This window comes from Lacerta agilis, chromosome 8 (genome assembly GCF_009819535.1).
Source record: "Lacerta agilis isolate rLacAgi1 chromosome 8, rLacAgi1.pri, whole genome shotgun sequence".
Lineage (NCBI taxonomy): Eukaryota > Metazoa > Chordata > Lepidosauria > Squamata > Lacertidae > Lacerta > Lacerta agilis.
The window spans coordinates 18,965,135-18,987,636 of NC_046319.1; the positions used below are offsets into that span (position 1 = coordinate 18,965,135).

Here is a 22,502-nt window from a genome sequence, read left to right on the forward strand (position 1 = left end):
ATGCTCTGCCCCACTCTCCCATGTGATGAGCTGTTCACATAGTTTAGGTCTTAACTGATAGCGTAACGGCACTGGGTTGTGTTCAACTGAGTCCTGCACAGAGTAGACCTATTGCAATGAATGGGACTAAGTTGGTCATACTCATTAACTTCAATGGGCGTATGCAGAGTAGAACTACCATTGTGGATTATTTCAGCTGCCATGCAATGGTTGTGTGCTAAAAACTAGTTATTATAGTGCAGCACCATTTGGAGTACAGTCACTCAGACAGTGAATGCGTCTCTCTTTCTAGGGTAAGAAGCAGTTGTGGGCTGGACTGGGAAACCTGACCAAGAACATATTATGGTGGCATTTCAGCATTATCTAAAGAATACGACTGAAGAACTACAAGAACATATTATACACAGCATAGAGGGTTTCTTTTTCACTTAGATTATTCCATGGTTGTTTACACACTGTGTATATATTATTCTGACATACGTTCGGTTTGCATGTTTATCTATTTCAGTTGTTGTATTACAGAGTTTTTATATTTGGTATTCTCATGGAATCATAGAGTTGGAAGGAATCCCAAGTGTCATCTAGCACAACCCCTGATAATCACAGCTAAAGAATTCCTAAGTTGTAGCCATCCAACCTCTGTTAAAAAAACTCCATTGAAAGATTGTCCACTTCCTTTTGTTTTCTGGATGTTTTTCTCTTCATGTGTGTTTTTTTTGTTTTTGTTTACTCTAAGATTCAACCCCATTTTTATGTAATAAATGTTGTTAACATATCTATGGGTATCAAAGTCATTAGGTTTTCTGTCTATATATAGTGACTGAAAAATTCATTTCACTTTGTTACCCTTTATCATTTTACATTGTTGCCTCCTTAAAGGTAAAGGTACCCCTGATTGTTAGGTCCAGTCATGGACGACTCTGGGGTTGCGGCGCTCATCTCATGTTACTGGCCAAGGGAGCCAGCGTACAGCTTCCGGGTCATGTGGCCGGCATAACTAAGCCACTTCTGCCAAACCAGAGCAGCACATGGAAACACTGTTTACCTTCCCACTGGAGCGGTACTTATTTATCTACTTGCACTTTGATGTGCTTTCGAACTGCTAGGTGGGCAGGAGCTGGGACCGAACAACAGGAGCTCACCTCGTCGCAGGGATTCAAACCGCCGACCTTCTGATCGGCAAGCCCTAGGCTCTGTGATTTAGACTACAGCGCCACCCGCCGTCTATATATAGTGATTGAAAAATTCATTTCACTTTGTTACCCTTTATCATTTTACCTTGTTGCTTCCTTAGTGATGATTTTTTCCCTTCTTTTGGCATGCCTTCCCCCATCCCACTGCTCTTACCTGGTTGCAATCGTATAGAAAGCCTTTCTTCAACTGAAGCAGAGCCAGCCTGGCCAAGAAGGCAGATCTCTGGGAGGTTTTGGAGAGAGCCACCAACAGGACCTTGTGAGCTTCATCTAATCGATCCATCTGGTACAGAGCATCAGCACTGAGGAGCTGAGATGTCTCATCTGAAGCATCCAGGTCCAACAGGAGGGAAGCCAGCTGGTGAGCTCCAGATGCATCGCTGAAAAAAAGGGGAGAAGTAGGGGTGTTCCCACAGATTATCTCTCTCTTGTTCTCTAACACTTGTATATCAGGTCTTTCCAGTATCCAAACAACATGTCTACAGAAGCCCTCCAGGAAAGATGGATAGCGTTATTTAGGTCTCTGCAGGGTGTGCAAAGCTCAGCACAAGGAGAGGCTTAAAAGTCAAGGAGAACAAGGAATATTCGGTGTTACGTTGGAGGGGATGCCAGAAAACAGGGAATTATGTTCACATGTGGTGGGAGTGTAAATATGTACAATTTTTCAGGCAAAGGGTGTTTAAGGAGATAAAAGAAATCACTGGGTTAAAGCTGACCGAAAGTCCAGTGGTAGCATTATTATCAATTTACAACGGGGTGGAAGGTTCACAGGCTGTGAAGGACTTGCTCACAAATTTATTGACAGCTGCATGAATTATTATAGCCAGGAAGTGGAAGGGGCAAACAGAATATAAAATGGAAGAATGGTATAAACAGGTGTGGGATATAGCTATTAATCATAAATTAACATGTGCCATTAAGGTAAGACTGGGAATATGCAGGTGAAATGATTTTGAGGAGAAATGGAGAGTGTTTGTAGAATTTGTACTGTTAAAACGGAAAGGGGTCAAACCTTCGCAAGAGGGGTTGAAATTTTGAGAGGTTGGATAGTTACAATGGAATGGTCTCGGTGGTGGAGTGCACATTTTTATTCTTATTAATTATGGTTATCACTTTGTCAAAATAAAATATTTTTTAATTAAAAAAAAGTCAAGGAGAGCTTCACACATGCAATGGAGAAGTGCCCAAGAGAGGTGGTTGGGCCCCATCCACCTGTCAAAGTCAGCCTGTGGGCAGGTGGGGAGATAAATATTTGACCCGCTGGGCCGAAAAGCTTCCCTACTCCAATACAGGACTTTGCAGGTGCCACCAATGTGCTTAAAGGTGCCTGAAACACCTTTCCAGGCCCAGCCACATCTTTACCTGCCCTATAGGTATGATGATGCCAGATGGACGTCTGGGTGAGTGTGGCATAGCAAAAATGGCATCTGTTTCCAATTGGGGAGGCCTGCTGAGTCTAATTTGTCCCACAGGGCAGAGGTTCCCCAGCCCTGCACTACAATATCAGCTCACCTGTCTTTTAAAGCATTGTCCCAGTGAGATTTGCTTACCCTTCTTTCACCTGGAATCCATCCAGCCCTCTTGGTTTGTTCTGATGGGGAGCTGTGCTGCCCTTGGTGTCCCGGTTCCTTTCCAGTATCTTCCTTGCTTCCTCTTGTAGAACGATCAACAGGAAGCCCCTTTGGTTCCACGGTATGTAGGACTTGATGACAAAGCTGGTCTCCTCAAATCTAAACCTACAGGCAGTGATATAATCCAGGGCAGTCAGGTAAGGATTACTTCCCCAAGCTCGGATTAAGCCACGGCCACAGAGAGCCTTGATGCAACTGCTGGGGTGTGGGGAGCTGTATTCTATGATCTTCTGGAAATCCTGAAGGGCTTCTGCACAACGTTTGTCATGGAGGTGGCAGAACCCCCGGAGGGCAAGAAGGGTGTTGTAATAGGTCTCCTGCTCAGAATCCAGAAGGTGGTTGCAGATTTCCAAGGCACTCTGGACACTGCCCTCCAAGAGGGAGCAGTCTGCCAAACGGACATTTAGTTCACGCCCGGCGCCCGGAGAAATCTGAATGAGGAAGCGGAGGGTTCGGATCACTGGGGAGAGAAGCTCCTTACCACTGTCACTCCGGACCTCAGGTCTGGCACGCACAGCTTCTCTGTAAGCAGCAAACTCCAGATCCAGGGCTGCTCTGGCATGCTTTTCTATCCTCTCAGCATCCCCTGTGGTGAAAAGTGCTTCAAAGCGCCTCACTGACAGGCTGGGGTTTGCCTCAAAGGCAGCCGTCATGTCCTGCATCATCTCTGCCACCCTCCCACCCTGAGAGAAGTATGCAGCAGCCCTGTCCATGAGCAGTCCGGACGCTCTTTCGTCCCAGATTGCACCACTGGCTGCCTTGCTGTAGACAGAGACGCCTTCCTTGCATTTGTGCTTCTCCAAGAGCTGGGCTGCCTGGGTCTGGCAGGTGTGGATGTCTTCTGGTGAAATGGCAACCAGGAAGTCGTAGCAGTCACTCTGCCCATTTCCCAAGCCCCCTTTGCCGCAGCGAGTCTTCTCCTGAAGTGAGACGAAGTCAAAAACCGCCTGGATTATCCGCTGAAGGTGCTCCTTTTGCCGACTGCGCACAAACTTCACAGTCTCATCCCGGCGTTCCGCAAAAGCACGCAGATAACCTGTGATGCCATTTTGGAAGCAGGTGCCCAACAGCACCTGGGCCAACGCCCTGGTGAGGGCCAGCTCCACACAAGGCTGGGCGTCCAGCAGAGAGTCGCATCGCCGCAGCACTTCCTCGTAGCGGCCCAGCTTGAGCAGGGACTCCATCTTGCAGAGAGAGGCAGCCATGTTGTTGGGGTCAAGGGTCGAGAGAAAAATGGCTGCCATTTCAACGCTGAGCGATGTGTAGTTCAGGCCACCATACTGAATCTTTGGTATGGGGCCGCCATCCCGACACCACTTTGATAAAGTGACCGTCACTTTGGCACGTGACTGTTCTCCCAGGGAAGCCACTTTTTCGACAGCTGTTGGGACGCTGCAGCTGAATGCAGCCGTGTAGAAGGCAGTGGCGAGTGAAGGGTCATCCGCAGCCAATTGTTGTTCCGCCGCATCACAGAGCAGATTCGCCTGGTCCTTAGAGGACATGGTGCCCTCTCTGTTATCAGCAACCATGTTTACTCCACTTCCAAGCCTGGTTTTTAAATATATATGTTTTTTAAAAAAAAAATAGAAAAATGTCAAGACTTAACTTATTTATGTGGCTGCAATCCATCAAAATACACCTGAAGGGGTCATAAGGGGTCATAAGAAGAGCACTGCTGGCTGTTTTCTACAACACTCTCTCTCTCACCTGTTTCCATCCTCCATCCGAGCAAGCAAAAGGCATTATCAGAATCCAGGGACACATCCCAGCCGGCCAAAAATACTCAAAGAGGGTGTGAAGCAAGGTTGGTGAAGGATGTGGCCTGAGAAGAATTCCAAGGGGCAGACAGATATTATTATTATTATTATTATTATTATTATTATTATTATTATTATTTCTTGGATTTATATAGTGCCCTATACCCAGAGGTCTCAGGGCAGTTCACAGATAGGTCTGGAGAGTTACATTTGAACCACAGGCTGGAGGTTCCTAGAAGAAGTGCTTTTTTTCTTTCTTTTAAAAATGTATTTAGAAGCCGCCATTGGAAGTGGTAACAACGAAAGTGACCAATCGCCATGCTAGATTCCAACTCCTACCCCACACATTAAACACTCACTTCTGTCTGAGACTCAGGAAACACCGTAACAGGAAATGAGGCCGCCATCGGGGGTAGCAACCAAACTGATGGTTCACTTTGCTACAGAAGAAACAAAAAAAATGTAATTTTTTAAAAAAGTTTCTTCTTCCGTTACATTCACAAAATGTTTAGGGGTATGCGTACCCCTGCGTACCCCCCAGAAAAAAGCACTGCCTAGAAGCCTAGAATTGTAAAGTTGGAAAGGACCCCAAGAGCCATCTAGTCCAACCCCCTGCAATGCAGGAATCCTGCACACAGTCATCCCTGGGTGGGCTCAAACCACCAACCTTCTGGCTAGGAGCCAGGCACTCCAACCCATTGCACCACATGAAAAGAAGAAGAAGACATAAGCTGTGCTCTTGCCGGAGCTTCAGCTCTGAAGAATCTTTGGATAATTTGCCCCTCCCTTGAAGAAATTCAATTCCTCTATCACAAATGGGAGAGTTTTGAGGGCCCAGTTGCCAACAGATCTAAAGATAATATTGGGAGAGGGACGCACAGCTCTCTCCTGCTTTTGTATATGAGGAAGAGCACCCAGTTCCATGAAATTATGCTAGAATAATGCACCCACGCACCTCCCCTAATTTTCTATGGGAGGGTTGTAAGCAGGGATTCACATATTCTCTGAGGCCTAATGGGCAAGTGTGGGTTTTTATAGGGTGGAGGGGAATCCTCTTCCCATTTATCTGGCACCTTCCCCATCTGCTGATGGCAGTGGAAAAAATCAGAGCAGAGAAATCAAGAGAATGTCGAAGGGGTGGGGACTCACATGTAAGAAAAGCGGTTGCATGAATTCCTGGCTGGGGGTTCCTGGTGGCCCCCATCCTGCTTTCACTGGAGAGAATGGATACCTGTTTCAGGCTATGTATCCACCGTAGAACTTGCCTCCCATAAGCAGGAAGGCATGGGGGCAGGGAAAGCACGAGAAGCTCAGACAACCACATGCTCAGCTGTTTCCCAGGAGACAGTAAACACTGCCTCAGACTGCTTGGTCCCAGCAGTGAGAGAGAGAGACAGAGGGAGAGGGAGGGAGGGAGGGAGGGAGAGAGAGAGCATGAAAGGCCCTGGGACTTCAGCCAGAGAAGCAATTTGTGTCTGTGGGCGGTAGCTCAGTGGCAGAGAACATGTTTGGCACACAGAAGGTACCTGGTTCAATCCCCAGCATCTCCAGGTAGGGCTGGAAATGTCCCCTGTCTGAAAGCCCAGTCAGTGTAGACAATACTGAGCTACATGGATTCAATAGTCTGATTTGGTATAAGACAGTCTTCCTGTGCAGATCCACTTACACAGATAATGGATTGTATCTAATGTTGGTGCTACTCAGAATGGACCCTTCAGCACTAATGGGCATGCTACCTCTGGTTCATTAATTCTGATGAATCAATATACAAAACAGGAAACAATTATTCTTTGAAATTTGCACTACCCTGAATTTTGCAATTTCATTCTTCAAGCAATTTGTACAAAAAATACATCAGAGGAAAGTGTGCCGTTTAGTTAAAACAGCACACAGAAAATGCCCAAAATTAATCAAGACCGCATACAGAAAGGTGTATATTAAGATAAATTTGCAGAGACACTGAAAAATTTTCATGATAATTTAAATTTTAGAAAACCCCAAATTGTGGCAGAAATGCAGAAAACTGCACTTCAGATCAGGAGTGCTAGCTTAGCCCCGTGACCATGGGTGACCATTGAAATTTGTGGGTGCTCGGGCACCCAGGGCGTTGGCACCTATGCTTCAGATAAAAAGCAAAAAAACAGAAATACCATGCCTAACAGTTATGTCCATCCATATATATGAGCTCAGTGTACAATTCAAACAGATAGCAGATTACCACCATGTTCTCTTGGCAAATGGTATGTTCCAAAAACTGTGTTTGCCATGAATGTGAATGCAGGATTGGGAGCACTTAGTGGCAGAGCCAACTTGACAATAGGAATAGGAATAGGAATAATTTATTATTGGCCAAGTACATTTTCCAACATGCTTGGAATTTGTTTCGGCTACATTGCAATGTAAACATACAGACACTGTTCCTCTCACAATACAAAGAAGCAAAGAAACCCCACCCATAATTTACCCCACCTTCAGCTATACAACTACGAATTTAACAATTTAATGGCACAAGGGGGAAAAAACTATTCTTGTGCCTGGCCGATTTTGTATATGAAGTCCTGTAGCGACGTCTAGATGGAAGTAAATCAAGCAGATGATGACCGGGATGTAAAGGATCTGCTACAATTCTGTCTGCTCTCTTCCTAACTCGGGTAGCATAAATTGTCTCTATTGAAGGCAAGCTAACACCAATTACCCTTTCTGCAATTTTTCTTACAATTTCTGCCCAAAGCCACTGCTTCCACTTAGCTGACTTTGTGTCTGGTTTTCACACTTAACAGGGATTGGCGGGGTAGGGGGAGAGTTAATTTCAAATGACTTAAGAGTGGATCATTTTCTAAGTCAGAAAAAAAATGGTGGGTGGCTGAAAGGTCAGGTTGCTGACTTCTTCCCATCTTGAAAACATCCCCATTGACCTGAGTGTTACAGGAAAGCCTGATGAGAGAGCTGTGGCCTAAAAGAGGATTAAATCATGCTGTATAAGCCACCCAAAGTGGCTGGGATAAATAATAAAATTATTGTTATTATTATTATTAAATACAGAAAGAGAAAGGTTGTCTACAGCTAAGGCTGCATTCATGTGGCAGTTTATTCCATTTTCCCAACTTTCCCCCAACTGTTAAGTTCCACGTTATATTTGAGCTTTCACGCGATGCAGCAGCCAGTTCTGAACTATAGCCGAATATAGTGTAAATTTTGACAATCATTTCCGTATTATTTGCAAATGGACCTGGAAGCAGATAGCGTGGAAATGACCCATTCAAATAAATGATGTACAGTAGGTTACTTTCAGTGGGTCTACTGTATGGAGACAACTCAGAAGAACCACAGCAACATCAGGCATGCAACTTACCGGAATTTCCTACACGATCCGCCATGGTCAGGTAATTGTGGTGAGGTGCTTCTCCCGCATGGCTTGAGATTCTTGCATTCAAAATATCTCCAAAACTGTATCAGAAACAGAATGAGAGAGAGGGGAGAGGGAGAGGAAGAGAATACAGCTCTCCAGAACCCTGGTTAAATATTAAAGCATGCTACAAGGTATTTCTTTTGTCACTGCGCAGACCATGAATTTTTTAAAAGAAGGAGGCACCCAGGTGGTATGATCATTGTCACACAGAGGAAAGAGAGCTTTCGCCCTTCGATGGAAGCAGAAGTGGCGTATCCTAGGGGTGGACTTCTGGGTTATCTGCCAGGGCTACCTGCATGTGGTAGGCATAGTCAGAAAGAAAAGTGGACAGGGCAAGGCATGTGAATTTTACCTTGCGTACAGCAGGAGCAAGTACAACAATTCATGTGTGTTCATCCCTCTCTGTCCTCCATCTGGGCAAGGAAGAAACACAATCAGAGATCAAGGACCAAATAAGCTGTTCCATCTCAATCCATTTCTGCACATGCCTGCGACACCCTCCTTTTTCATCATAGCGGTATTTGGCATCTGACCACTCAGGATTTTTATATTTTTTAGGACATCTTTGGATTTCACCACACCAAGCCTTCCTCTGGGGGCACTGAGCTTTCAGAAAGTAGAAACGGAACTTTCCTAAACTTTCCCTATCCATTAAATGCATAAAGAACATAAGAACATCCCTGCTGGATCAGACCACTATCTCATCTAATGTAGCATCCTGTGCTCAAAGTGGTCAACTGCTCCAAGGCCAGTTTTGCATGTGTTTTAACATAAATTTGTTTCAACACATTCTCTCTCTCTCTCTCTCTCTCTCTCTCTCTCTCTGTATATATATATGATAAAACCAAATGCCTTTTCGCATAAAATACAGATCTTTGTATGCATTTACCCTTAGAATTTGGTGTGCCCCTAAGACACACATTTGTATATGGTCTTGTGCATTTTCCTCTACAATATCATATTTTTGTATCTGTCTTACTATATAGAGATGCCCACCACTGCAGGTAGATGACAATCCAAGCAAATGGAAGGTCAGTAGTTTCAGGAAGGCAAGTCAAGTAGGATCAGCACCTTGGAGAGGGACTTGAATGCAGGTTTCAGGACCACTTTTTTGTGTTCCTGCTGCTGAGCCAGAACATGAAAGTTGTTTCAGCAGTGACCTGGTGAAACTGGCCGATCTTTGCAGGCTATGGTATATATCAACTGAACTAGAGACCCTACCCCTCTGAATGCCACATCTGGCCAATTAAAGGGCCGGTGCCTTCTTCTGCAGCCAATGACTTCTTTCAGCCCCTTTCATATGGCTGTTTCTTCTGGGCTCTCTTGATCCTACAAGGAATCTGTAGACCAGTCATCGGAGTCTGGTAGCAGAGATGCTTCTTCAGGGTTCAAGGAAGGAGATGCAGTTCTAGTGACCAAGACTCCATATGGGATGAACCAGGAAGTGGATTCATCTCTACTTAGGGACTGCCATTGTTAGAGGACCCTAGCTTCAAGGATTCCTGGTCTGGAGCAATTATGGCACCCCTCCCGCACCCTCAAATACACACATTTGTATGCTTCCACCCTGCTAAAATATGCACAATTGTGCACATCTCCCCCATAAAAAATACTTGTGTTTTGTATGCATTTTTGAAACAAAACTGCATCAAAAATATTCGGGAAGTACAGAATCTAAATGGTACTGGGTTCCAACCCATGCATTATTCTGAGAGCTGAAAATCAGGCCAATTCACTTAAAAATGCTTCCTGGATGAAATTCTCCTCCATCCTGTAGCTTCTATAGCGCTTAACAAAAGATATTGGGGGGGGATGTATGGAGGACAGATTTATTAACTACTATTACTTTTGAACTAAATAAAACCTGCATGCACTGCGGCAGTATAGCTCTAAATATGAGACACTAAGGGGAATGAACAGGGATGGACAATCATCAACATCTATTGATACCAAGCTCCCAAAGGTATATGCTTGGCTGTCATTAGAAGCAATATTCTGGAAAGAGGGAAAACTTTCTAATCAAACAGTGCTGGCACTTAAGTAAGCCTTTCTGCAACCTGGGTTCCTCCAGCTGTTTGGGACTACAGTTCCCATCAGCCCCTGCCTGGATAGCCATGCTGGCTGGTGCTCATGGAGGTTGTAGTCCAGAGCATCTAGAATACACCAAGTTTGGAAAGACTGGCTTAAGTTTTTCACTTCATTTTACTTAAAGCTAAATGTCAGCTCATCTGAATTTGGAAGAAAACTGTTGGAGAAAATGTCTTTTTTGTGAAATGGGGGGCACAAACACAAGTGTGACAAAACAAGTTTTCCATTTCTTAATACTTAGGAGTGCTTAGGAGGGGGAAAAAACACCCTCCATTCCCTTCTGACTTCATTAATCTAATTCTTGCTCATATATCAAAGTGCAGCGCATTTCCTTGTAAAAATGATTAAGCTGCTAATTAAGCTGTTTATAACTTGTTTCCCTGGTTGCTAATGATAATTAACATGCAAATTAGCTGAGGGAAGAGAGGCGCAGGGGTCCTCAGTTCATTACGAAGTTAATTACTGTTTGCATACTTAAACATTACAGTTATAAATGGTGGCATTTAATGTAATGGGCAAGCTGATAATTATGCCAGCGACATTTTGAAAAGTCATTTTCGCTCTGTGTTTCTCTCCCCCGCACCCCAACCCCAACCCCAGGTGATTAATGTCTTTATGCTTGGCTGATAAACTTAGTTCAAAAACCAATATAAGTTGGGTAACCAAATAACTTATCGTTTAACAATAATATGCTGCTTTCTCTGCTCTTGATTTAAAAGTAGGGAGGAGCAGAACTTGCAGAGAAAACTGGCCGCCCAATTGCAGTAACAAGCAGGTGAGACCTGAAGCAAAATGTTGCAATCTATCCTTTCTCATACCAGGAATGCTCCATTTCATGGTTCCAGCCCTCCATGTCCTCCTCCAGGACACTCCATTCTACAATCTCCATTTTACACCTCCCCCCCCCAAAGAAAAATCCATGGCACCCATTATTCTGTGGCTACTATGTTTGCTTAGCCAGCTATCATTAGGCTTTGGGAGGTATAGGTTATACACACACACACACACACACACACACACAGGTATTTCTGAAAATTGCCAGAATTTCTCCAGACTTGCTGATCTCACTCTCTTCTTCATCAAGGCCCTCATTTTGCTCCAATACTTTTGGCACACACCACCATAGCTGTTAACCATTCCCTTTTTTTGCGGGAAATTCCCTTATTATAGCACTGGGAAACAACAGGGAGGGTTAACAGCTATGCACACCACCTGAGTTCATTGTTAAAGGGAAAGGAGTAAAAATTTGATCCAGCAGCTCTGGTGCATATAAGAACCACCTTGCTGAATGAGACAAATGGTTAATCCAATCCAGCATTCAGTCTACAACATTGGCTAAGTCACCAACCTTTCTAGGCCCATCACCACATCTGGATCTTCGAGTGAATACCATGGGTGCCAGCCACCCCTGCTCTGGTCATGTCCAGTAATCTGAACCTTGGGAAGGACACAGAGTTGGAGGATGAAGTGGGGAAGAGTATTACTCTTCCAAGTTCCTCCTCCAGCTCACTGTTCTTTCCACCTTGTGGGTTTCAGAGACTTCATTGGCACCAGGAGAAGACCCCAAGGGCACCACTGCGGAGTTGATGATGCCAATGCCTCTAGAAGCATGATAAATCCAGACAATTATTCCGCAATGATCAGTAATAAAAGGTGTATTGTTTCTGAATGTGGAGGCTCAGAACATTGGGCTGTATCCATTGCTACTCCTACTCAGAAGTTGGTGGACATGACTCATTTCGATCCATTGATTAAAATGTGTCTTCTCCGAGTAGGATTGAGCTGGAGACAACCTACTGTCTCTGACAGAGGGGGGTGAATAGCCATTGGGGCTCATAGCCATTCTTAGCTTTATTGTCTATGACTTGACTAATCTTCTTTTAAAGCCATTCATGTTTGGTCCAACCCCATCTGTGAACTATTATCATAGACATCTTATAAACTGCCCCCCCAATATTATGAAATATTTGGAAATAGCCAGAACCCCACCAAATTCATATCTGTAATAGCTGAGATTCCTTTATTCTCCCCTCCACACAAAGAAAATCCACATCAACTTGATAGTTTTATATTTTTTTGTAGGATGCTTCGAGGTTTTGCTACAATCAATAAGCACATAAATTGTGTTAAATACATAAATATGGTATCTACTGTAATAAGAACTGAACTTCCATGTTCAGAGGTGGGGAACCAAATGCTGGAGCCAAAGAACCAGGAGGTCATCTTGTCATACTCTGCGGGGGACACTGCTGGATAAGGTGTTGCTGTTCTTCAACCGGTTAAGGTGTTGCTGTTCTTCAATGGCTGTCAGACCCAGTCAGCATGGTCAATAGTCAGGGAGGATGGAAGCTGTAGTCCAGGCATAGGCAACCTTCGGCTCTCCAGATGTTTTGGCCTACAACTCCCATGATCCCTAGCTAACAGGACCAGTGGTCAGGGATGATGGGAATTGTAGTCCAAAACATCTGGAGATGTTTTGGCCTACAACTCCCATGATCCCTAGCTAACAGGACCAGTGGTCAGGGATGATGGGGATTGTAGTCCAAAACATCTGGAGAGCCGAAGGTTGCCTATGCCTGCTGTAGTCCAACAACAGGTCCCTCAGCCTTGCTTTAAGGAAACAACCCCAGACACTTGGTGGCATCACATTCCCAGTGTATGACTGCAAGCCAAGTTATCTCCCTCCTTCACCCACCGACCCCAAGGTTAAGAGCGGTAGACTCGTTATCTGGGGAACCGGGTTCGCGTCTCCGCTCCTCCACATGCAGCTGCTGGGTGACTTTGGGCTAGTCACACTTCTCTGAAGTCTCTCAGCCCCACTCAACTCACAGAGTGTTTGTTGTGAGGGAGGAAGGGAAAGGAGAATGTTAGCTGCTTTGAGACTCCTTCGGGTAGTGAAAAGCGGGATATCAAATCCAAATCCAAATCAGAAAATAGTCTGGTTTATGATAGAACCCAGCCAAACTTGGTAGCCCTTTCATCCCTCAAGCCCTGTGGAAGCTGGTCCATGCAGGTGAATGGGTAATGAGCATGTCAGCTTCCACTCCCCCCCCCTCAGCACTCATAGAATCATAGAGCTGGAAGGGACCCCCCAGAGTCATCCAGTCCAACCCCATGCAATGCAGGAATCTCAGCTAAAGCATCCATGACAGAAATCCAGCCAACCTCTGCTGAACCTCACCTGCCTGCCTTCTTCCTTACCCCCCACTCCAAATGGGAGGCAGCATTGGCTGTGAAGATTCCTCCTCCTCCGTCTCCGTGCTGCCCTTGTAGAGCTCAGCAAGGAAGAAGGTGGGGACAAAACATAGCTGGCACAACTTGTCATTGGCTCTGGCTCCATCTGCTGTTGGGTTCCCTGCCTTCTGCCCTACCAACCCCAAGGGCATCACCCGTGTCTGCACAGGACCCTGAATGATTTCCCATTCACACATCACATCACATCCACCGAATTCCCTCCTGCTCTCCTTTCAGTCCTTTTTAACCTGGCTGGGCTGGTGGCTGTGGTGGCAGCATTTGAGACTATTGCTTGTATGTCCCTCTCCTGAAGAGCTGATAGCAAGCTATGGTAGGTGAGATTTATATCCGGAAAACAGCTTACACACTCCTTGCCCTTGCCTTGCTGTTGCAATGGATATTGGATCCCCTTGCACTCAGGAGTTCTGTGATCAGATCTCTTGCATCACAAATGGCTCACTTGCTGAAACTCCATAGAGTTGTGATTCCTGCATTGTTGGGGGTTGGACTAGATTCCTGCATTGCCCTTGGGGTCACCTCCAACTCTGCAAGTCTATGTCTCCATGTTTCAGTGATTTTCCGCAGAAGGACGACTCTTCTAGGACACACATCTGGTTCAGAGAAGATTTTTCTTGAAACTGTGGCAGGGGTGGTTTTGGAAGGGTTAACCTCCCCTTTCCCTGTTCACTGTGGATCTGATCTGATTGAGAATCCACCCACCCATAATACATATATATTTAAAAACAAAGATATTGACACGCATGCAATGCTAGTCTGACTCAGAGTAGATCCATTGAAATTAATGGGCATGACTAACTTGGGTTCATTGATTCCAATTGATTTATGCTAAGTAGGATTTAGCTGGATAGAGTGCAATCTGATTTTCCCAATCTGAAGCTCAGCTTTCCACTTTACACATCAGTTCATGGTTGTTGTTGTTTTAAGTCCTCATGAAAAATCACTAGCAATTTAGTGAAAATTTAGTCAAATGTATATGTAATCTTGCCTAACAGAATGCATTGGAAGTTTTCAAACAGAGGTTGGGTGGCAATCTGTCAGGGACTATAGCTGAGGTTCCTACACTAGATGACCTTTGGAAGTCCATTCCAACTCGACAGTTCCATGATTCCATAGAATTCCATGATTCTATGTTTGAATGCTATCTTCAATAATATATGCATCCATCTGCAAATTTCAAAGGACGGCTGTGTTTCGCTTTGCACACTGTTTCAGAAAGTGAACTGAATCAAGTTTCTCCACCATGTTTACTTCTGACCATTGGCCTTTGGGGAAAACACTGCTTTTTTAGCTGGCCAAACTGTAGATGCAAAATCATTTCCCCCCCTTGTCATTTCAAGAAAAGCCATTAGAGGGTGCCAGCATTCTGTATGTAGTTCTTAAAAGTTCCAAATATACATAGGAAGCCTGTTTGAGCTGGTAAAAGCAGAATTAATGAGAGGAAAGTGTGATGGAGGCAATCTTGGCTACTTTTTCTGCAACCAGAAATCTGCATTGAATAAGAAAAGGCTAAGCGGCTCCTTGGACCAGTCTCAAAAAGAACTGTTCAAATCAAAGCATATCCATCCTTTTCTAAAATGTCACTTCAGCCTAAGGGCCTCCACTCACCTTTGCACCAATTCACCTGTTTTAGGCCAGTTTATAGTGAAGAAAACAAAAATGGTTTAAGAACTACAACAGCAATCAAACTCATCAACCTTCTTGTTGAAATATTCATTCTTATTTATGGTTCTGATCATTTCTCTCTTATTATTATTATTATTATTATTTCATAAAATGTATACACTGCTTGATTGTGTGTGTGTGTGGGGGGGGGAACCGTCAAAGCAATTTACAAAAAGGTAAAACAATAAAATGATCGGCAAAAACAATTAAGAACCATAACCTAAAGCATTCAAAAAATTGAAACCAATGTGAAGACTTCTATTTACATGGGCTGAGCTGAAAACCTTATCCTGCATGCTTGGTGGTGAGGACTCTAAGGTTTGCCTAAGTGTTAAACAACTTTAGAAAAAAGCTAGGGTGGGAATAGCTTAAAGAGATCAGTGGGGCACAAAATACCAAGTTTTGATGGGCTGAGGGGAATGCAGAGGACCCTGTAGCCCAGTACCATCTCTGACCAAACTTGCCAAGGTGGTCTCTGGTGTTGTGTTAGAAGACTTCAGTATCCACATGGAGGCTCCTTCTGTGCTGGCACTGGGAGTGGGACTTCTTCTTCTTCTTCTTCTTCTCCGCATCATTTTTCATGGCCACCATGACAACCATGGCGCTGTCTCAAACAGTTATCAGTCCAGTGCATCAGGAAAGGGTACACCATTGATGTAGCCTTTACCAAAGCAATATGAGGGATGGACAATTTGCTCCTGTAATGCTGGTGGGCCCATACGGAAGGAGCACACCAGAGGGTGATAGGGTTCCTGAATGGTAGGGGGTATTTTCCAGTGGAGAATCCTGTCAAAGTCCTGGTTTCGCTACGGAATGACAAGATAGAAGGAATCATTGAAACAATTGCTCCCAAGTGTCCTCTTTGGTCCAAGTGGGTCCTTGGTATTCTGGGAAGCTTTGGTCTACATAGCAAGACTAGAGTGCAAGTGGTGTAAGTTCCGCTCAGACGACTGGTTAGTGCACCTAATCATGCCTACCATGTGGCAGTGCAGGCTACAAAGATTGCCGCCTCTAGTAGCTGGCCAGCTGAGTTATTTCAGACAGTCCAGAAGTTACTAACTCCAGCTGAAGGGGAGGGACTTGAGAACCTGCTGCAACCAAGCACCCACACATTTTGAGGATAAAGTCACTCGACTTTGGAGTGACCTTGGCTCTTCAGTTATTGCAGTTCCAGGTGATGTATCCAATGCCAGAGTTGGTGGTGTGGTGTGGGATCAGTGTCAGCTGATATGGACAAGGTGCTTGCAGCTATACAGTGACTATATGCCCTCTTGAACCTTGTCCCTCCTGTCTTATTAAATCTAGTAGAGTGGGGTTTGACTGGTTGGGTCTAACATGTAGTTAATGCTTCATTGTGTGAGAGGGTGCTGCCTGCTACTTTGGGAGAGGCCGTGGTACGGCCTCTTCCCAAGAAACCAACTCTGGAGCCTTTGGGCTGGAAAAAAGCTATTGGCCAGCTGCAAAGGTCAAGGGTTGTGCTAGCAATGTCATCCCAAACGCCTTCTCCAGGGGTTAATTTGTTTACTTAATCTACTCTTCCACAATGGCCTTGAAGACTAGCAACTCAGCAGCCTGTAGTTTAGCACTATGGGAACAAGAATGGACAGGCCTCAAAATTAAACACTTCCTTCCCCCTTCTCCTCTTCCTCCCCCCACAAAACTATGTAGAGGTGCTTTCTAGCATGCTCTTCCCACTGTAATCCTAACCACAGTTTGTTGTTACATTCAAACTAAAAACTGATTAAAGTATTGTTTAACAAGCCAATATAGAAGCTGTGCTTTCCAATGTTTCAAAAAGAGTTTAAACTAGCCATGGTTTCTGATTTGGAAATAACAACAAACTGTGGTTAGTTTAAACTAGGAAGTGAAAGCTTTCATTGTGGGTCTACCCATGGCCCCTTAGATGTTCTTGAAATCCTGCTCCCACCAACCCCAGTCAGCACAACCAATGGCTAGGGATGATGGTGGATGTAATTCAGCAACACACAGGGGTCCACATGCAACTGCATGAAACCAAGCCAAGGTGTGAATTGCTGACTGAACAGTATGCATTTAAGGGGAGATGAATATTGCATTTGTGGTCTTACATTTGGCTCCTTCACCACAGAGCTGAATCGAACACTTATGAGAAAAGAATTTTGATGCCACACTGATAAAATTTTAGTGATTGTATTACATGTAAGGGCCTTTTCTGTGGTGGTTCCCCAGTTGTGGGATGCCCTGCCTGTCTTCATCATTCATAACTTTCAGGAGGGATTTGAAAACATTCCTGTTTACCCAGGCATTTGATGACTGGAGAATACTGTTTCTGACAACCCTGAGATCACTGGATGGGCAACGGGTTGTTGTTTTTTTAAACTGTAAGTTTTTAGAATGCTTTAACTCTTTCAGATTGTTTTTTCTCTGCATTCATTTTAAAATTATGTATCTGGTTGCTGCCCTGGGCTCCTTGGGAAGGAATGGAAGGATAAAAATTCAAGTATTATTTTTAGTAGTAGCAATTGTTGGGTAATATTTATTAGATTTTCTAGATATATGCTGTAATTATTTTACATGTTGATGTTCTGTCTATAATTTTATTATTATTATCTATTTTACTAGACATATTGTCTGGAAATATCAATTGTTGCTTAGTTGTGTTACTTAAAAACGCAGAATCTATTGCCATGGCAATGATTACCGTCATTAGCTGCAGTGGTATCAAATGTGAAATTTGCACTGTGTTTTCTAAATACTGATTTTTGTTGGGATGTATATATTCCAACATATATAATTAAATAAAAGCCATCACATGATATTGAAGCTATCATGTGATGAAGGAGTGCGTGAACCAGCTTCAGGTCCATGAGGAACACTTTTGCATTTTACAGGGAACCAGGCAGAGGTAGTGGCACCCGCCCTGTGGAACACCCTCCCACCAGATGTCAAAGAGAAAAACAACTACCAGACTTTTAGAAGACATCTGAAGGCAGCCCTGTTTAGGGAAGCTTTTAATGTTTGACGGACAATTGTATTTTAATATTTTGTTGGAAGCCGCCCAGAGTGGCTGGGGAAACCCAGTCAGATGGGCGGGGTATAAATTATTATTATTATTATTATTATTATTATTATTATTATTATTATTATTTCTGCACTTGTTTGGCTGAGCTGGCAAGCAGGTCTCTAGAAGTGGCAGGTTGTCTGCAGCTAAGCTCTACACAGAGGAGGCCCATTGAAATGAATGGCTCTGAGTTAGCCATGAGCATCAATTCCAATGGGTCTACTCTGAGTAGGGCTAACTCTGGCCACAACCCACTGAAAGCTTTGAAACGGCTAAAAATCTTCCGTGCCTCAAACCTGCTCCCCACAGCTCTTAGCCCAAGGCTAACCCATGAAGTGGCTTCCACATGTTGCTGTACTACAACTCCCATCATCCTCTGACCATTGTCTGTGCTGCTAGGACTGATGGGAGCTGCAGTCCAGAAACAACTGGGGGGCATTGTGTTGGTTATTCTTGCCTTAGCCCGTAAAATTAACGGTGCGCTTGTTCAATGCAATATGACCAGTTTTCGTTTTAAACGAAAATGCGTCCATCACTTCCCATTTCAGTGGCTCCAAATGCTTTCTCACAGCCTAAGCCTGCCCTCTAGACCAGCATCCAATTTTAAGGAGGGAGAACAGGAGAAAGCAGACTTCCTTTGCTCTATAGTCAGTAGATCTCTTATCAGCCTGGGTAATCTGAGACAGACTTGCTGAACATTGACTTTGTTACAGTACCTGGAGCAAGTTGCTATATGTTAATGTAAAGCCGTAGAAATTACAGCCCAGGATTTCAGCATCCTAATTTAAACTTCCTCTTCTTTTGGGCTGAACAGAAACCAGAAGCAGAAAGTGAGGGGAGGGGAGGAACGGGTGGATTGTGATGGGGAAGGGAGAGGAGAGGGAGACCATTCAGTGCATCGTTTCAATAAACCCCTTAACTGTCTGTAGGAAGAAGAAGAAAAAAGGACAGAAAACTTTGTTAACAGAGGGCATTAGTATTTTCACTACAGATCTCAGCCGTCTTAAGGGTACGGGTCCTCTGCACAATTACCTGGGAGTAAACCCCATGGAGCAAAGTGAAGCTTGCTTCAGAGTAAACACACAATAGGATTCTGCTCTAAGAAGTCCTTCTTTCTCCACAGATTACTGTACTCTTGTGGGGCTTTTTAAAAAATAGAATCATACAACTCTAGACTTGAAAGGATCATCTAGTCCAATCCCCTGCAATCACAGCTAAAGAATCCTAATGAGAGCATATGCAGGGTGCAAGAAATGCTAAACTGCACTTTCAACCCTCTCATCAGGCAACAGTTTGCAAGATTCTTGTGGTTGACGGCGAAAGTTAAGCCACTATAAAATTGTCATAGGCCAGGAACGTGTGCTCTGCCAGAGCCTCTAATTTGGTATGTGGCGGGGAAGAAGGAGTTAAGAGATTCCTGAGTTTGAGCCACATGAGTGTGAATCACTGGCTACAGCCAATGTCATTGCCCTGTTGGCATTGCCCTCTCAACTCACTGTGGTACAGTGGTTAGAGCGTTGAACTAGGAGCTGGGAGATCGGGGTTCAAATCCTCACTCAGCCACGAAGCTCACTGAGTAACCTCGGGGGTCAGTCGCCGCCTCTCGGCCTAACCTACTTCACAGGGTTGTTGTGGGCAACAAATGAGAGGGGAGAACTCAAGTATACCACCTTGAGCTCCTTGGGGGAGAGAGAAGGTGGGATAGAAATACAGTAAAATAAAAAATAAAGACAGGCAGCTCCCCACTTACATGGGGGTTACGTTCCTGTGCCCTGTGCGCATGAGTGAAAATTGCACAAGTGCCCTCTCTGCCAGCAGCTCTCCAATCGAAATCAAATATACGGTACCAAAATTATCCACAACTGGAGCTGATTTTCTGGGGCCAGATGAAGGCTGGAGGACAAGCAGAAACCAGTCTGCCTCTGCGCTACCCCACACATCATGAGACTGCAGTTTTAATTTTGAATTTTTAAATTTGTATTTTAATCTGTATTTTAAATTGATTGTTTTTATGTTTTTGCTGTGATTTTAATTAGTGTTAGCTGCCCTGAGCCCGGTTTTTGGCTGGGAAGGGCGGGGTATAAATAAAAATTTATTCTTATTATTCTTATTCTTATTCTTATTCTTAGCTGTTAGGACAGGAGGATGAGCAGCCTAAACAAAGCACTGCTGCACCTCTGGTCTCTTCGGGGCTTCCTCTGTCCTCTTCAGGCTCTGGGGAGGGTCTCGTCACGAGCCATTTCTTGGAATGAATCAAATTATTAAAAATTTTCCCGGCGCCGTATGTATACGCAGTCATGTGTAAGTGGGGGGATGCCTGTCATAAGCTGTAGTCCCCATTAAAAGTTAGTGGTGCAGCAGGTGGGTCTGCGAATTGGTGAGGGGGGGAACTCCCCGCAAACTCATTCGGAAGTGAAGAAAGAAAATGGAACCATTTTCTCTCACACACAAAAATGAAACTAGGTTTTTGTTTTCCTGCACGGTTGGAGGCACAACAAAAGGAGTCCAAGGGCCTCTAAGGGCCAGCCTGCCCTACAATTCCCTCAAGTTTAAGAACATAAGATGAAGTCCTGCTGGAGAAGGGGAAAGGCCTATCAAGTCCAGCATCCTGTTCTCACAGTGACCAAACCGAAGCTGCTAGGGAAGCCTACAAGCAGGACCCGGATGCAACAGCATCTCTCGCCACTTCTGAACGCCAGTTGCTGGCATTCAGAGGGATATTTCCTCCGACGGAGGACATAACGTTATTGATTCGGTTTATGCATCGCTTCCCACGAGGCGCCCCAAAGTGATACGTTTCGCCTATGTGTCGTTCTGATTCGAACATTAAGGATTTCCGTAGAAATTGCAACCTGGTTTTGAGTTCCTCCTCCAGCAACTTTTGCTTCTCCCACCACTGGGCTGCAACTGCAGGAAAAGCCACCGGTTAGAACCATGGAGGAAAATTAGAATGTTAAAGACAAGAGTCCGTTGACAGAATCACAACGCTGACATGTATATAGTTCAAGGGGAAACCACACCATTGGAGTGATGTATGTTGGCAGCTGATAAGTTATTCATCACCAGGTAACAGACTGATCAATTTCACGCCTGGAGGTTTTTCTCTTCACACACACACACGCTCTCTCTCTCCCTGCCCCACCACTAACTCTGAGAGAGAGGGGGGGGAAGCACAAAATATTTTTCTAATTAAATAAATCTATGGTACCCACATTAGCAGCAGCCAGCCTTGTGAGCCTGCAACCGGGTGTGTGTGTGTGTGTGTGTGTGTGTGCGGGTGTTGCATTGGGTGGAAAGGAGCCGAGGGAAGCGAGACTGAAATAATGATTTTATTTTTTCATTAAATAGAATTATAGGCAGTTACTCAAAGCAACTGCGGGCCTAATTGAAAGAAAACCATTTCTTCTTAATTTACTTTCACGGTTCCGGATGATAAAAGAGCGTGCTGGCTGGAAAATTAAATAATAATAATAAAAAGAAACACGGCGCAGCTCCAGAAAAGTTTGACATAATGACAGGCAGGCACAGGTGGAGCAAGGCAGGAGGTGATGCACATTCCCTTTTCACTTTAACAAGATGTCGTTAAAACGCCAGATTGGGGGGGGGCAGGGGACCCGACCTCTGTTGGCCAACCCCAACCTCCCCTCTCCTCCCAGGGTTCACGCCAGTATTTCGCCAGTAGCGAAACTGGAGGAGAACAGAGCCACATGTATACCATGTCTTTAGGGTGCAGCTTTAAGCAGTCCATGACTCCCCCACAAATAATTTTGCAAAATGTAGTTAAAGGTGCCAATGTTAGAAGACCCCCCCCATCCCCACCCCACTGCTCCCAGGGCTACAATTTTCCCAGTTACCTGCTAAACCCCTCTGGGAATTGTAGGTGTGGGAGAAGGGAATAGGGGTTACCTAACCACTCTCAGAACCCTTCACAAATGGCAGCTTTCAGGATTCTTCAGGAAGGAGCCGTGACTGTTTGAAGTGGCATGAATCATGATACTGCTTTCAATGTATGGAATGGCTGTGGCCTAGAGAGAGCTGCATGTGGCTAAGTCCTTCTCAGAGCAAGGGATGGAAGGATCTGCCAATTTCCGTTCTCTCAGTTTCTCATTTCTCCAATCTTAAATTCTGTTCTCCAGAATTTGCAGCAATTTGCAATGTTTTGATTTTTTTTTTTAAACTTTGCATGAAGATTCATTAGCATTTTGGTGTAATTCTTTCCGAATAAACTCATTTTTTTACACAGTTTTGACAAATGTACCCATCTGTGCAATCAATTTCCCTTAGTATAATGCATTTTTATATGTTATTTTCACTAATATCTTCATGTGTGCATTACTTTGTATACACAGGTTGAAGAACTGCACTGACATTTTTTTGATAAGTGCATAATTTTAATGGTAGCTGGATTTTTTGGTTCATAGATAGTTTCAGAAATTGAAGATAATGATAGATTCAGTTTTAAATGCA

General features: G+C 44.4%; 1 protein-coding gene across 1 annotated transcript in view; it reads right to left on the bottom strand.

Moving 5' to 3' along the window:
* The window catches only part of TTC34 (tetratricopeptide repeat domain 34), a 28,599-nt gene extending 24,184 nt beyond the window's left edge, over positions 1-4,415 (bottom strand). Inside the window, 2 exon segments of the mRNA XM_033156403.1 lie at positions 1,348-1,573; positions 2,744-4,415. Coding sequence (XP_033012294.1) covers positions 1,348-1,573; positions 2,744-4,353 — 1,836 coding nt within the window. The 5' untranslated portion in view covers positions 4,354-4,415.
* Positions 4,416-22,502: the final 18,087 nt, after the last annotated feature.